This window comes from Papaver somniferum, chromosome 3, assembly GCF_003573695.1.
Source record: "Papaver somniferum cultivar HN1 chromosome 3, ASM357369v1, whole genome shotgun sequence".
In the NCBI taxonomy this organism is placed as follows: domain Eukaryota; kingdom Viridiplantae; phylum Streptophyta; class Magnoliopsida; order Ranunculales; family Papaveraceae; genus Papaver; species Papaver somniferum.
Window position 1 is genome coordinate 138939121 of NC_039360.1, and position 16359 is coordinate 138955479.

Genomic DNA, 16359 nt, shown 5'->3' on the forward strand with positions numbered 1-16359 from the left:
AATTTTTGTCTTGTTATTTTTGTGTTGCAAAAAAAAAAAAGTTATAAGAGCAAATGATATAAGTTGTTGAAGTTCATGATACCAAGACATCACAAGTTGCGAAGATCTAAGTTCTAAAGTCCTTCTATCATGGCCATTTAAATTTTTGTCTTGTTATTTTTGTGCTGAAAAAAAAAATAAAAAAAAAATCATCGTTACGTTTTGTTCAATAAGGCCAAAGGGAAGTAGAAATTTATAAATCAAGCAAGAAATCGAAGAGAAGAGTTAATTGTCAAGGTTCTATGAGGTTCGATAGTTTATCATCAACAGTTGAAGACCGAAGAAGACGTTGTTTCTACTGAGCACTATGAGAGAGTCTAAGAAAGATACATTTGGTTGCTTTGTTGGTCCACTTTCAATCTGGCACAAGATCTTTCTAGCACTGGTTTAACTCATCACACGTAATTAGTCCAGCGGTGTAGCAGATGTCCCTCTCATATTTATCTCTCTCCTAATCTTATCCAACTGTAAATCAGCGGATGCATCTTACAATGTTTATCTAGCTGTGTAGCGGATATCTCTTTATCTAGCAGTGTTGCGGATGTGTCTCCCCTTTTCTTTAGTCATCTTTAGAGCGGGCACCTTTAATTTCTCTAGCATTCTAGTTACTTGGAGATAGGTTGAGAATATGTATGTCCTCATAGCTCTTTGGATACTTGTGACCAAGTAGAAGTCATGGTTTTGTGGGTACACCTCTGGTAAACCCTCCCGAGATTAACTCGGTTTTATTTTTTTAGTTTTGCTCGAGGACTAGCAAATAATAAGTTTGGGGGTATTTGATAGACGCATTTATGTGTCTAATTTGTCCTCAATGTTTCGTATTGTTAGTACTCGATTTCGTACTTATTATGGTGTTTTGTGTGTTTGTAGGTATTTTTTTGGAAATAAACATTGTTGGAAAATTCGGCTCGAAAAGTTGCTCGGAGCGCCCCCGGAGGACATTTGCTATACGGACCTTCACTTTGGATAAGGGGTAACTTAATTACTAAGGGGCACCCCATTTCTAGGAAGCTGCTAATCACACCCCCGGACTGGATAAGGGGCACTCATCTTCTACAATTTGAATTTTTGTTTTGGCGGGAAACTGATTTCTCACCTGCAACATATTCTGCTTCGGATTTGGAGGAGTTGCAGTGAGACTCAATGGCTGAATTTGCACGGGAAGAGTTGATTGAGCTTAAAAGGCCTGGTAACGAGTTTGGAATCGATTAAAATTGGTTGTAATGTCCGTTGGAAGGAAACAGAGGTTCACAGGAAAAATATTACACGGGATTTTCTGGATTTCGTTTGGAGAGCTTCTAGTGAGATTTAATCGTTGGATTTAGTTGGATTGGGCTTTATGGAGTTAAACAAGACTCGTAAGGTCCTTAGAATCGACAAGATATGGCTAGATGATTGGAGTTTAATCCAAAACAGGGAGAGAATATTCACGGATAAAAATACTCGAGAGTTAACTCTATCTGGCGTGTTTACAGCGTGTCCCACCTCTTCTGAGACATGTTTTCAATAATATGGAGTGTGCTGAGCTGCAAAAGATGTGTGAGAATCAAAAACAGAGAAGAAAAAGGGAAGTTTTCTTCGTGTGATGACAGTGGAGAATAACGAATTAAAGAGAGAATATTCTGCACTAAACAAGGAGATTTGGAGGCTGTCGAGTATAAATAAGATGATGGGATGTCAGAGAGAGGGGGATGGAGAGTTAGGGGAAGAAAAGAGAGGAGTTTGATCGAGTTGCAGAGTTGGTTCTGCTGCTACAGAAACCCTAGAAGACGAAGAACATTGACCCACACAAGCAATCGTTTATGCTACAGTGAATACGACAGTCGCAAGACAGTCTTATATGCTACAGTGGCAGCGACACCTTATTCATATCGTTCTCTGTAACAATTAATTTTGTAACAGAAATAACTGTTACAAATCCGGTTTTAATTGTTGTTCCTCATTTTCACCATTGTAAACACTTTTTGAGCAATGAAAAAATCCTTTGAGTGTGTTTCCAACATGATGAGCTAAACCCTATCACTGGGACAACGAAGGAAGCAACTTTTCATGATTGTGATAAATGAATTTATTCTTTTATTGACTTTTTGCATAGATTTAATTGTTTTATGATTTCTATTAATTATTTGTTATTTTGTTAGATATCGCATGCTTAGTTCTAAATACTTCAGATGCGTCATGCTTTTAACTTACAAATAATATTTTACGAAATCTATTTTTGGCAAAGAACTAGAGTCACAACTTCTTTTGTTTGAGCTATATTGTCTAGAGTTAATGACTGAACCATAACAATATGAAAAGTAGTGGAATCCCGCATCTCAGCGTCTCTTCATCTTGTGACAAATTGTGTATATATATTTTTCCTTATTTTCTTTATTAAGTCTTAAAACAAATTCTCAACAAATCTGAGTGAACGAATCATCTTACTACAACTCAATTGAAAAAATACCATCATATCCGCTCAACAATCATCTCTATCCGTGATCGCATCAAGGAATTTAGTGGAATTAGTTTTACTTCAGTTCTTAGAGATGTAAATTCTATTGCACATGATTTAGCTCAGAGTGCAATCTCTAATAATGTAAACAAATGGTGGATTCATGATGAACCACCTAGTTGTACTCATTTTGAATGAGGATTAATTCAATGAAAATCTGTTTCCTTAAAAAAAAAAAAAAAAAACCTAGCACATAAATGTAGGCAGCGTGAAGGTTGATCAATCAACCTCCTATATGAGTTAGAAAAAATAGCAAGAGAGAGAGAAAACCACCGAAAAACCAGAGAAAACCACCGCCTTCCGCCTCCTTACTCATATTTAGTCCATTATGGACTAGATCTGAGTAAGAATCTGTCTATACTGTTTAATTCGTAGCTTTATAGCATTAATCCAGTTAATTTGCTTTCGTTTTTTTGGTGATTTACCCCTTCTCCGAACCCTAAAAAAAAAAAAAACTCCGTGATTTTTTGCATCTTCTTTAGCTAATCATCAAATCCACCGTCCCTAGAGATGATGTAGGTTATTTTAGCTAGCTGATAAGTGGTAGGATCATGTTTCCTTCTTGTATTGATATGATGGAATGACTTCAATTGATATACTTTTGGTTTCTGCTGGGGTATCTAATTGGGGATTTTGGATGATGTTCAAATCTATCCAGAAACGATATATCTCCTGGATCTAATTCATCAGGTAATCACACAGTTCAACCTTTCAGATGGTTTTTTCTTCTTAGACAAATTCTGATTTATTATTTGAGGAACCAATATCCATATGGGGCAAGTAGATCTGATATTCCGGCACCCTTAATGATTATTTCAAAACCTTCATATCCTTTTTGATGTTGGTTATGCTCTGACCGGTTGTCAGCCGACAAATATAATTTCACTTCCTTACTCAACTACAATAATGTAGAAAGTGGTAGGAAAGAGTTCGTATCCACAGAGAGGCTTTTGTTTTTATATAAATTTAAGTTTATAAGATAACCAAGGGTGACTTTTGTTGTTTTCGTAAAGCAAAATAATAAATCAAAGTAAATTAAATAGTTGGAATAATCAATAAGAAGAGGATATTGGTCATGGGATAGTATCATTCACAAGCATGTATTTTTCATCATTGGATAGAATTGATAATTTAATCTCTTATTTATTAAAAGTCCTAGAATACCTTGATCGCAAGAATATCCCGCTAATTCCCTAATTTCATCACAACCACATTAAAAGATGCATATGTGAATTCTTCCTAGAAAGCAACCCAAAGTGTAAAAGCACAATTAAGTTTAACTCCCTAAAAGCTTTAAGATTTATGGAATAAGACTAATCAAAGTAAACAAACGTGTAAAAGCACTAATTTGTTTTAACTAAGGTTATGATTCATATGTAGCTAGTAGGATATATCACTACAAGCACTAACCACAATTATGCTACTTGCAGGGACAAACAACTTTTACGTATTGAAAACCCTAATATAGCTCTAGAGATGAAAGCAAATCGGATTGATTCCGATCTCAACCAATCAAACAATCAAATCATAAAACACTATTAACCATGAATCATAAACAATAAAGTTGAGACAAAACTAATCCATAGAATCAAATAACATACATTGAGAAATCAACTTTTATCCCATAACCAATAAGTGTATTTACTTACTCATAATAATGGAGTTCATCATCAATAAAATAATAAAGAAGATGAAAGCAAATCAAACCCTAAAAGTAGTTTTCTCCAAAGCTCCAAGAAGAATAATAAAAACGTGATCTCCCAAAAGTTGTAGAAGTCTTCTTTTATAGTCCTTTGCTTTCCAAAATTAGGTCTTCAAAGCCCAAAGTCCATTAGATGAAAATCGGCGTGGACCAAAAGTCAATAAAACCCGTGTAGAAACTCTGCCAATTCGGTCGCCGGAATGTCACCGGAAATTGGCCGGAAGGTCGCCGGAAGTCAGTCGGGAAAGTAGCTCAGATGACCGGCAAGTTTAGATTTCTGCCTCTTGTCGAATTCGGTCTGTGTATCTGTGAGGCAGTTTAGATTTCTGCCTTGACTTGTGTTTAGAAATTTCATGTGGATTTATGTTTGAATTTGTTATCTGTGTCTGTAAGGAAGTTTTGATTTCTTCCTTGATTTGGGTTTACAAAGTTCGTGGTTTGTTTTTTTGAGGCATGTTGGTATAGTTTTCTTTTTCGTTGAGTAGTTTGAGGTTTGTCTTATGTTGGTTATTTTCTCAAAATGGGATTCTGGAGCTGTATTTGGAAAACTTTTAGAGATACAAAAATGGGAGCCATATTTTATCTCCTTTCAACTTCTGTTAACTAGGAGTGATTTTGAAATATCTCTTTACATCCATCACCGGAAGCAAATTGGTTCTGTTACTGTTGTTATGTACCTGGAAACATTAGGAGAGCTTAGTGCTTTCAATACCCCTATCCTGTTTCTTTCTGGTCTGCACACGCTGATGAAAATACCCGAGAAACGTCAACGTTAACAAGAGGACACTCCATCACTTTATAGAACTCCAGATGAGGATTTTGAGTTCTGTTACCACCACTCTAAATATGTAGCTATGTAGCCTATTATCACTTCTTCATGGGCCGGTGGATACTCCACTTTTGCCGTGTTCTTTATTCTAAACTAGTGTTTTTGTATTTGTGTAGTTAATAGATTGATTTCCCTGTAATTTTCTTGAAGAATTGTAATTCATTTTCTAGTACTAGTTAGGTACAGTACTACCCGTAGTTTAAGTAGCATAAGGGGTTTACTACAAGCTCTTTATTAATCTATGTAAGTGTTGTAAGTGCTATCTATAAAGCACAAATATCTGTAAGTGTTGTAAGTGCGTCTATATAGCACATTTTCCTTTAATAGTTGTAAGTGCTACCTTATAAAGCACACTCTTAGTCTTGTTGTAGCTTAACTACAACCTTAGTTATGTATCGAAGGTTCAACCCTCCTCACACAGATGCGAGAAAGAATCCAATGGATAACTACACAATAATTTTCGCCATCATCAGCACACGCTGGCAAGAAATTATGGATCAAGCCGACACAAAAGGAGGTAAACAAGTATCGTTCGGGCAGTACACCGCAACAATTGGATACAAGAGTGTGACTACAACATCGGATCAATTACATCGAAACCATCTACCGTCATCAAAGTTCTTATGGACACCGATGTGTCCATCAACAATACAATTTTTCTTGTGAAAAGCATTGACCGAAGGCCTTTCGACCTTCGACACCTATCACCACTTGTTCATCTCCAACATCATCCTATCCCGATGCAACTCTCACCCCGAAAACTGCTGCTTTCATAGCCTACCATACCATATGTAATTGATGGATCTGTGATACTACGTATCCACGTGTAATAGTCTTTTAGTAGTTTAATATATTACATGCTTCAAAAAAAAAATGTAGGCTGCAAGGAATTGAATTTTCCACCTTTATCATAGGGGTTGCCTAAAAAATCCCTCCTTTATAAAAGAAGTATAAAACGTAGCAACCGAGAAAACAGTATACTAAAACGTTACATAGAATTTTCTTATTTTTCACACAAAAAACGTTACGTATTATGCGTCCGAATGAAATGGCGGATGAAATGTTTCAATCACAATGCTAACCCTATCATAACAAGATGTAGGTAATCGCACGGTCCAAATTTAAAAAGAATAATCCACGTGTGCATTGGTGGGACCACGGAACACAACAAGCCGTATTTTGGCTGACACAGTATAAATTCCCTATTTCCTTTTCCAATAAATTTAAAATTTTAAAATTAAAAATGAATATATAAATAGTTAAAAGGGAATACTCCATCGCCTCATAATATTCAATTTTCTCAATTTTCGCGGTAATGCCCTCTTCTCTTCTCCCCCTTCTTCTAAAACTCTCTCTCTTTCTCTAAAGATCTGAGAAACAAGTTTAGGGTAAGATTCAAAATCATAGTTTTCTCTTTGATCTTACAGTCTTAGGGTTTCGTTCGTTGTATGACAATTTCGATTACTTGTTTGTTTGTTTGTTTTTAGATCTTTGAATTACGGATTTGACAGTCTAAAACCCTTGAAACAATTACATCTTCTGAGTTGAATTTGAATTTTGTTATGTGATTGATTTTCGTTTATTTTTTTCTTTCGTTTTTGCATTTTTTAAAAAAAATTAAAAAGGATCTGTGTCAGTTTCAAAAAAAAAATTGACCTACTTTTTTTAGATTTTGTTTTTGGATTTTTGAATTTGAGGAAGTGATTAAGTTTTTCAAGTGTCGGTCTTCTCTTTGGATTCTGTTTGTTATTCTGATTTGATTCTGGATTTTATCTGATTCAAATTTTTATATTTTGACCCACTCCTTTTTCTGTTTGATTTTTTTTTCTTCGGATTTTTGAGTTTAAGGAAGTGATTAACTTTTTCGATTATGCATTTTGTTTTAGATTATGTTTTTACTGTTATTTCATATCGACTTTCTTCGTTGATTTGAGTTCGTCGTCATCACTTATTTGAATCTTTTATTTTATTTTTGATTATTTGAATTTTATTTCTTCTGTGTTGGGGTTAGATTGTGGGGGTTTCGATGTATTTCCATGTCTATGCATCATTAGCGTTTGATTTGTTGTCAAATCAGGGTTTTTGCTTTGTGATTTCCAGATTCAGCGTGATTGAATCTGAATTTCTGTTTGTCGGAGCGATGAACGTAATTGAGTTGGTGTTTCAAGTGTTTTTTTCAGTTTTTATCTTTCGTGGTATTAATCTAGTCAAATTGCACTTGTATATGTCAAAATTTTGAATTTTTCAGAACAAGTGTTTTGATGGAGAAATTTTTTGTGATTTTCTGATTCTAAGTATTTTAAAATACTTGTTTGTTTGTGATCTGATGTGTTGTTTGGTATTTGGTTTTAGGAAATAGAGACTGATTTCCATGGCGACAAGGAAATCCCGAAGTATAAACAATAAACGGTTTGGTAAGCTTAATGAGGAGTCTCCGGATAAAGATGGAGGCAGTGGAGGGAACAAAAGTAGACAAAGGGTCTGTCACTTCTCTTTGCTTTTTCAAATCTGAACTGAATCTTTTTCATTCAGACTGAAGTCCATGTTGTTTCTGTTATCTACGCGCTTAATGATGAATTACTTTTGCTACGCAGAAGAGGAAACTAACTGACATGTTAGGACCCCAGTGGAGCAAGGAAGAGCTTAAACGCTTCTATGAAGCATATCGGAAGTATGAGAAAGACTGGAAAAAGGTTTGGTGGCTTCTAAAAGCTTATTTCTATTTTATAGCGAGTTGCTTAAAATGTTTGCAGTCATAATTATTGCTTTTGTGCCAGATGTGTGTGTGTATTCAGCGTCTTCTATGTCAAGATAGATAATCTGCTATCTTAAAAACATATGAAGTTGGTTTTGCTCTATGTCTTACAGATTACTGGTTCATTTGGATTTTTAGGTAGCTGGTGTGGTGCGTAACAGATCCACGGAAATGGTGGAGGCTCTGTACCATATGAACAGGGTAAGCTTGAGGCTTCACTGTAACTTGAATGATAGCCTGGTATCCTTCTATTTTTTGTTCTATAGGTTTCAGTTCTTGTGAATGGCTTACATTGATTCAAATAGTTTTGTAATGTAATCTCAAAGCGGCTTCTCTTTCGTTTTTCCTTCTTTCAGAGCTTTTTTCAACTTATAGCATTTTTAGTGCTAACCATGATTGACATAAAAACTCAAGAAAGGTCTCTTGTTCACTCGTTTTAGTGTCCGAATTCAAACTCTCTTTCCTCTTTTCTGTGATTAACTCTCTTACACTATTAATTCTTTGTTACATTGCTGGCTACTTTTAACTGATGTACAGTATTCCTCTTTGATGTGATGTTCTTGTCTTCCAGGCGTACTTGTCTCTTCCAGAGGGGACGGCATCAGTAGCTGGGCTAATAGCAATGATGACTGACCATTACTGCATTCTGGTGTGATAGAAATTGGTTATGGGTGCTGTTATTTTATTTGTAGCTGTTTTTATCCTGCGCCTCTATGTGATATTTATTATGAAACTGAAGTTGAAAAAATTGTCAATGGTTATTAGGATGGGAGTGAAAGTGACCGAGAAAGTGATGATGCCCCAGGGGTATCTCAAAAGCTGGCAAAGCGTGCTCGCGGAAAATATCATGTTAATGGCTCAAGAGGAACGGATGCGGACGTTCCTGATTTGCTGAAGTTTCCACCACTTTCTTCAAACAATGGGTGTTTTTCTGTGAAGAAGAAGCGCACTAATGGTAAACCCTCTTCTTATGCCACGGCAGTGTCAGCAGCAATTTTTGGGTTTTCATTCTTTTTTCTTTATTTTGGTTTTTACGCGAGTAGGGATACTTCCAAAGTTCAAACAGATTGTTAAGTATTTTACACTTGCACAAAAAATTCCATGCAAGTGTTCTCGAAAAATGTGAACATGGTATGACTAGGTACTTCGCCATCCTCCATGGAATGACCGCATTCGATGAATAAAACCTGCTGTGAAAGCTATCTTTTCTCTTATATTCTTTTAAGTCCTTGGTAGACCATATCATTTCCCTTTTTGTTGAGTTAACATGCTGTCAGCCTCTTGTTAACATGTCTTGGTTGAATCTTAACTTTGTTCTGCAATGTATTTTTGTGAACTTGTATAGGCGGTCGACGTGCTGTTGGGAAAAGAACACCTCGCTATCCTGTTTCTCATGAACGCGAAAAGTTTGTTACACCCAATAAACGGGGTCTAAAGTCGGATTTAGATGCGCATGATGAAGAAGTTGCCCATGGGGCAGCATTAACACTGGCAGAGGCTTTGCAAAGAGGGGGTTCTCCTCAAGTTTCTCATACACCTAAGAGAAGATCTGAACACCTTAGACCCTCGTCTTCTCGGAAAAGTGAACGGAGGAGGGTAATGCTATTGTTACACCTTTGTATTGTGTTAACTAAATGTTCTTTTGAAAGTTGAATTAAATTTCATTTGTTTCCAATGCAATTCAGCAACTTGATTGGGACAAGAGTAGCACTAAGCATCGCGGTATAACTGATGAGAACTATTTAGAGGATAGCTTAGGGAGCAGGGAAGCTGAAAATGGAGATTTTTACCGAAATTCTAGCTACATGATGGATGCCAGGGGTGTTGGTACAGTGGGTGTTCAAAAAAAGGGAAAGAAATCTCTTGGCAGAAAACCAAAGGATATTGAAAACTGCCATCGTGATGAAGATAGGGAAGCATGTAGTGGCACAGAAGAAGGGCTTAATTTGAGTTATGTCAAAGAACAGGCTGAAGATGAGGTTACAGATTCAAGATATGTACGACCTAGAAAGAAAAACAAAGAGTTAAAAGAAGATGGTACGTTTTTTACTTTCTTTTTCTTAGTTTTAGCTTATGAAAAATATATTGAGTCTAATTATCTTTGAGGCCGGTGAAGTCAAATCTTATTCTTATTCTCCATTTGTTATCTGTGTTTTGTTTGTTGGTATCAGAAAAGCAAGCACTAGATGGTCTAACCTTCTTGGCTAATATGTCTCTGGAGCTTGAGCCAGCAGCTGTGGATGAATCTGGTAAGGATGCCAATTCTGTTTTGGTAATATGATTAATACCTTGCATATATTTTTATCTTAACTATAGATTTATAGAGCTTAAATTGCCTAAGATTCTCCATTCCTTCTGTCTCCTTTTGGTTGTGTGGAGCTCTAGATTTTGCAATATTTTCCATTTTAAATATACTGGCTTTCCTTTTGTTATCTGTGTAAGTATTAGCTTCACTAGCTGTTTCTTTTGCTTATATAAATATACTGGCTGATTTTACTTTTTTGTTTAGAGTCATCAGTGCAGTTCAAGGAAGAAAGGGGAAGGGGAAGTCGTGGTAATGTTGATAACTTTAGCAGACATGAAACCTTTTCGACAATTCGTCAAAGGGATAAATCAAATTTCTCAGGGGTTAAAGAGAAGTCTCTACGTGAGGTTGAGGTAACTACCTTGAGAAGTGCTAGATCAATTAAAGGCTCGAGTTTTGACGTTAATTCTCTTACTGAAGAAAAGAAACCACCTTCACAGACTACCATCAAAGGACAAAAACTAAAACGCAAACATTTTGCAGCAAAAGTAAGATTGCAGAACTAGACATTTAAAATATAATTATCTTGTAATGCGTATTTTCTTGTGTTACAAGACTATGTGATAACAATACAAAATTCGTTGACCAGATGCAGAGTCCAACAAATGAAAGTCATAGCGACTTGCTTCCAGATGAACGCCAACAAATCGAGGTACGTTTCTTAACTTTAATTTCTCATGTGATGATATTCTTGTATGTTAGGTGGATGAAGTGTGGTTCTTAGATTTCAGTCGGACAGTTACCAATAATTTTATGGCACCCAATGCTGTTAGTATGCTCAAAATAGAATTTGATCATGTTCGTAAAAGAATCCCATGCTATAGCCTATTATGCCTAGGAGTTCACAGTCTTTCTATAACATTTACACACTGTAACTCCTCTGCACATTTTCTTTAGGCCCTCGAAGAAAATGTAAAGAAATCTACTATGAAAGCTAAACGTGTTGCTGCAGCTGCTGTTATTTCTAAACAAGGGAAATCATTCAGACCTCCTGAACTTACTTCTTCAAGTACTGATCTAGTTAGACCAGGGACTGATGCAGCTTTATCAACTGAACAAGTTCCCACTCCAAACCAGGTTTTCCTACCAACTAAGCATGAAAGTAGACGTAAGATGAATCTACAGAAGTCATTGATCCGCAGGGTATCCAACTTTTCTGAGGATATGGGTAGTAAGCAACCTGGTAAACATACTTCTCAAGATGGCACACTCGATATTAAGGTAAGATTGTCCATTCTCTGAAGTTGCGGATTCTATAAAATCTCAACTAAATATTAATTTTAGGGTTATAATTTTGTAGGAAAAGCTTTCTCGTTGCCTGTCATCTCCGATGTTACGTAGATGGTGTGCTTTTGAATGGTTTTACAGTGCTATTGACTACCCTTGGTTTGCTAAAAAGGAGTTTGTAGAGTACCTAAATCATGTGGGATTGGGCCATGTTCCAAGGTTAACTCGAGTTGAGTGGGGTGTAATAAGGAGGTATGGTTTTTTATTCATATCACGTTTATTATCTGTTTATGTTTGCCAAAAAATAAATATGTTTAGCTCAATAAACATAAAGATGGGAATTGTCTTAAGTACTTTTGCATCGAAGTATGCCTCCCTCATCAATAGGATTACATTTTAGAAGTCTTCTTTATCATTTACATATAGCATACTTATTCTTCATTTCAAACTGGCTTGTTGACGCAGCTCACTTGGCAAGCCTCGAAGGTTATCACAACAATTCTTACGTGAAGAAAAGGAGAAACTTGAGCAGTACCGAGAATCTGTTAGAACACATTATACCGAATTGCGTAATGGTACAAGGGATGGACTTCCTACAGATTTGGCCCGACCTTTGTCAGTTGGACAGCGTGTTATTGCATGTCATCCCAGGACAAGAGAATTTCATGATGGAAGTGTATTAACAGTCGATCGTAATAGGTGTCGAATTCAGTTTGACCGGCCTGAGTTAGGAGTTGAGTTTGTTATGGTAATGTGTTCTGTAACTTTTATTCATCTCTTATATTCTTATTATGTTCTTAACATTTTGACTGAGGCAAATTCTGGTTTTGGGGTGTCTTTTACAGGATATTGACTGCATGCCTCTAAATGCATTTGAAAATATGCCTGAGGCACTTAGAAGGCAGAATATTGCTGCTGGTAGATTGTCTGAGAACTTAAGTGATCCTAAGTTGAATAATCAATCCAAAGATAGGACAACTGGAGGTTACAAGAGCATTGCCCCAAGTGCGAAGCTGGAGACAGCAGACGTTTCATCCCAATTAACGTCACCAATTTATCCTATGAACACTTTGATAAAGAAAGCAGAGGTCAGTAGTGTCAATCATTTCAAGTCTGAGTATAATATTTAGTTAATTGGCTGTGAAGGTTGAAGTGTGTTCCTAGTGCAACTTTTATCCTTGCAGAGTGCCGATAAAAGGGGTTCTGTTAAAAAAAATCAAAGGCTATGGTATATTTTTGGAATGATTTATTTTTTGGTTCCTCGGAATAATTTGATTCGGGACTATGTTAATTTGACTGCAAAAGGAAAGCCCCATGGAACTACTGTTTAGCCAATGACTTAGAGCCTAAACATGTGAATGTTGGGCGAGTGGACCCTCACACTCAACACATAAGAATTGATGTAGCTCCTTGCGGGCATTTATGTTTTGAACATTTCTATTTGTTGTGTGTATAAATATTATGTTCTATTTTAGAAGGAAACTTAGATTGTAGGTGTGGTTTGACACTTGCTCTTCTCATATATTTTCACTTGAAACCTTTTTCAGGGAGATACGATCAGTGACATTGCTGAAGCTAAAGCTGCAGCAAATGAACTGAAGGCTGCATATATTCAACCATGTACTCTGGCTCAGATACAAGCAAGGGAAGCTGATATCCGAGCTCTTTCAGAGTTGAGTCGGGCTCTGGAGAAAAAGGTTCTGCACATGGACACTAAAACTCATGTCTTGTTAAAAATCACATTTGAATGTTATGTGCTCTTATCAAACTATTTCTCTATTTTTTATTGGTGGTGCTTGTCAAGGTGATCATTTGTATAATTTTATTGTTAGATGGTTTGCATACGTTTTACTATTGGCGCTAGGTCTTTTGAGACTTCTTTAGGCATTAGAATTTAGTGTTTCTGTCTCCACATGTCCTTGTGTGGTGCCATGTTTGTTTCTGGCTTCGGAATGATAATCGTTAAAGAAGGTCTTAGATTTTATAACAATGTTGCCTAGCTTGTTAGACAGTGTCACCCTTCAGCATATTATCCATCACTCTTTATCCAGAGTTTGGAAGAGTTTAGCTAACTCTACCATATATTTCTTTTGTTTCGATATATTTTAATAATTATGCATATTGCAGTGAATTCTGGATGTTCATTTAGATGTGTCTTATATATGTATATATTTTTATTAGTAAGTACTGACGTGTTCATTAACATTGTTTTTCTAGGAAGCATTGGTGTCGGAGCTTAGTCGTATGAACGACGAAGTACAGGAAAATCAAATAAATGGAGACAACTCTCTGAAGGATCACGATCCTTTTAAAAAACAATATGCCACGGTACTCATACAGCTCAAGGAAGCCAATGATCAGGCATGCGGCTTCCCTCCAGCTGCACTGACTTTCATACTTTTGGCCTTCCTCTAAAATAACATTTGAAAATTATTTTGCTTTCAGGTTTCCTCTGCTCTTATATATTTGAGAAAACGCAACACCTACCAAGGAAACTCCCCACCTTGGCAAACGTCAAAGCCAGGTTCAGGTGTGCCTGTTGGGCCATTCAATTCTATTGATGCCTCAGCTTTTCTCCCTCAAGAAGCAGCATCGCACGTGGTTGGAATTCTGGAAAGCTCGAGAGTGAAAGCGCAAACAATGGTAGACGTAGCTGTGCAGGTAGGCACATAATATCTTATTGGTCATTTTCTTTCATTGTTTGGGAAACACCTGTGCATGGCAACCAATCCAACATCACTAGTCGGACAATACCATGTACTATGTGTTACCTCTTGTGCTTGCTCTGATTATAATTAAAATGAAAATTAAAAACAGTGGTTCATTCTTTTCATTGGTCATATTGAGTTTATAGAGTTTTATTGATTTGTCTAGTTCTATTAGATAAGAGCTCCCTTTTCTGTTGCGTCTTTTTATTGTAATTTTTCTTCTTAAATACTTGATGCTCCAGGCACTATTATCTTGTAAAGACGGAGAAGATGCTTTTGGAAGCATTGGAGACGCTTTAGATTCTGCAAGTACTCATCAGAATGGAACAGAAGTGAGATCCTTCACTTCAACAGATCTGATAAATGGTGGCAGTTTTCATTATCAAGATGCTGCTACAAATTCTCACATATCAAAGCCAGTAATGGCAGTTTATTCAAATGGTACGAAGCAGAACAACTCTACATTTGATGCCAATGAAGTACAAATCCCGAAGGACCTTATTTCCTCTTGCCTGGCCACTTTACTCATGGTTCAGGTGAAGTTTACTCTTCTCATTTTAACAGTTGAAGTACACTTAAACTTGTTTAGATGTACAGTACGAGTAGCGTTATTATCACGCAACATTGTTTATAGGTTACCATTGGTTATTAAGACTGCGTAATTGTTTTTGTTCTTTGAACCTGCAGACATGTACGGAGAGACAATATCCACCAGCTGAAGTGGCTCAGATTCTAGACTCCGCCTTTACAAGTTTGCATCCTTGTTGTTCTCAAAACCTTCCGATTTATCAAGAGATTCGGTTGTGCATGGGTCTAGTCAAGAACCAAATATTGGCGCTTATACCAACCTAGAGAAGATTAAAAGGTTTCTCTCACCTAATCCAAGAGTTGTCTGTTGTGTAAATATCCATTAGCAGGGTAGTAATGGAAGTATAAAACTGAATCCTTTCAGGGTTTTTTTTTTCTTCGTTTTTTCTTAATGTTTTACTTGAGCAATTGCTGCCTTCTTTATTTTTTTGTTTTCATTCTCTTGTATGCTGCCCTCCGGCTAGCAAGGATTGGGAACAAAGGATAATGCTAATAATAAAGCAGCCACTTTCACGGTTACCCAACTTCCTTCTTGTATTTAGTTCATTTTAAGTTTTCAGAATATCTCGAAGAGATGAAGCTCCATCCTTGCGCTCTCTACGTGCGAAGGGCATAGATAAAACCTCACTACATGTAATAAAATTGAATTGCAAACTTGAGATAATCCAGAAGTGGTCTGTAATGACAAATATCATTCGGATGATAAAAATTTAAAGGGGGAGTCCACCTTTAGTTTTTTGGATATCTCCCACACGGTAAATTAAATTACTGATTCAAGTGTGGGGGGACTAGTAGATAAATTCCCCCAGACAAAGTGCTATCTGATGAATCATTCCATGAAATGAGAAGTCGAGGATACATCTAGGACTTCAATCGTGAATGCTAGATATTCGTCTGCTGATATGGTTTCAGTTATCTATTCCCTGTTTGGGTTGCACATGCAATAAATATTGACCTATCGCAAATAAAAGCTATATCGTGCTAAGTTTGTCCGTGCTTAGTACAGGGTATAAAAAGTCGACTACATCACCAGAAATGACCACAAAGAAGGAACTTTACATGAAAAGCATGCAACATACATCCATATTGAACTCCCTTCCTCTTGAACTTTTGGGATACAATTTTATTTTTATTATTATTATTATTTTATTTTTTTAAAGCAAAGGCCTTCAAAAAGGCTAATGGTCCTCCTCAGCTGTATCCTTAAAGATAACATCCGTACGCGAATCCCCTTCAAAATTCCCAGCTGAAAATTGGTCGATGAGAGATTTCACATCACTTTCAATGATGATATGAGTTAACTGTTGTTCCAAGGCTTTCTTCAGTACTGCCCAGATGGCTCTTGCTTCAGTTTCTTCAGCAGAATGTACTTCAAAGACTAAGGACGCACAAAAGGTTGCTTTTCTTGAGAAATCTCGCATTACATACCCTGCACCATTTGCTCCAGAAAAATATCATCAAAGACACCATCAATATTACATTTAATCCAACCAAAGGAGGGGGGCATCCATTTATCACAAATACTAACAGAAGTAGTAGTAAAAACAGCCGAACTAGTTTTCCTAGTGAAAAGCATAGCTCTGTCTCTAGCTAGGACAGTAGTACGGTTTTCAGAAGTATTTTGGAAGATGAAATTGTTTCTACTAGTCCAAAGAGACGATAGGATAGCAACAAAAATATTTTGATCTTCATCAGGGAGTTTAGACTGA

General features: G+C 36.5%; 1 protein-coding gene across 5 annotated transcripts; it reads left to right on the top strand.

Annotated features, from left to right (window-relative positions):
* The first annotated feature begins 6327 nt into the window (after positions 1 to 6327).
* Positions 6328 to 15174, top strand: LOC113357512 (protein ALWAYS EARLY 2-like). Of its 5 annotated transcripts, XM_026600936.1 has the most exons (21): positions 6328 to 6455; positions 7420 to 7546; positions 7662 to 7760; positions 7961 to 8023; positions 8394 to 8471; positions 8588 to 8777; positions 9168 to 9418; positions 9508 to 9859; positions 9994 to 10071; positions 10332 to 10480; positions 10568 to 10615; positions 10717 to 10779; positions 11025 to 11348; positions 11428 to 11606; positions 11820 to 12102; positions 12200 to 12442; positions 12902 to 13051; positions 13572 to 13715; positions 13800 to 14015; positions 14305 to 14598; positions 14750 to 15174. In XM_026600936.1, exons 2-21 carry the CDS (start codon positions 7439 to 7441, stop codon positions 14912 to 14914), a joined length of 3477 nt encoding a protein of 1158 aa, XP_026456721.1. In that variant the 5' UTR covers positions 6328 to 6455; positions 7420 to 7438; the 3' UTR covers positions 14915 to 15174. The 5 variants fall into 5 exon arrangements, with proteins under 5 accessions (XP_026456721.1, XP_026456716.1, XP_026456720.1 ...); XM_026600931.1 differs by having other exon boundaries at positions 10332 to 10615; XM_026600935.1 differs by having other exon boundaries at positions 10332 to 10615; positions 13572 to 13682.
* Positions 15175 to 16359: the final 1185 nt, after the last annotated feature.

Bases quoted from the DNA above. Each gene is read 5' to 3' on its own strand.
- LOC113357512 (XM_026600931.1), top strand. From the start codon at position 7,439: ATGGCGACAAGGAAATCCCGAAGTATAAACAATAAACGGTTTGGTAAG. The intron at 8,024-8,393 runs GTAAGCTTGAGG...CTTGTCTTCCAG, and splicing joins CTCTGTACCATATGAACAGG to GCGTACTTGTCTCTTCCAGA. The intron at 11,607-11,819 runs GTATGGTTTTTT...TTGTTGACGCAG, and splicing joins GAGTGGGGTGTAATAAGGAG to CTCACTTGGCAAGCCTCGAA.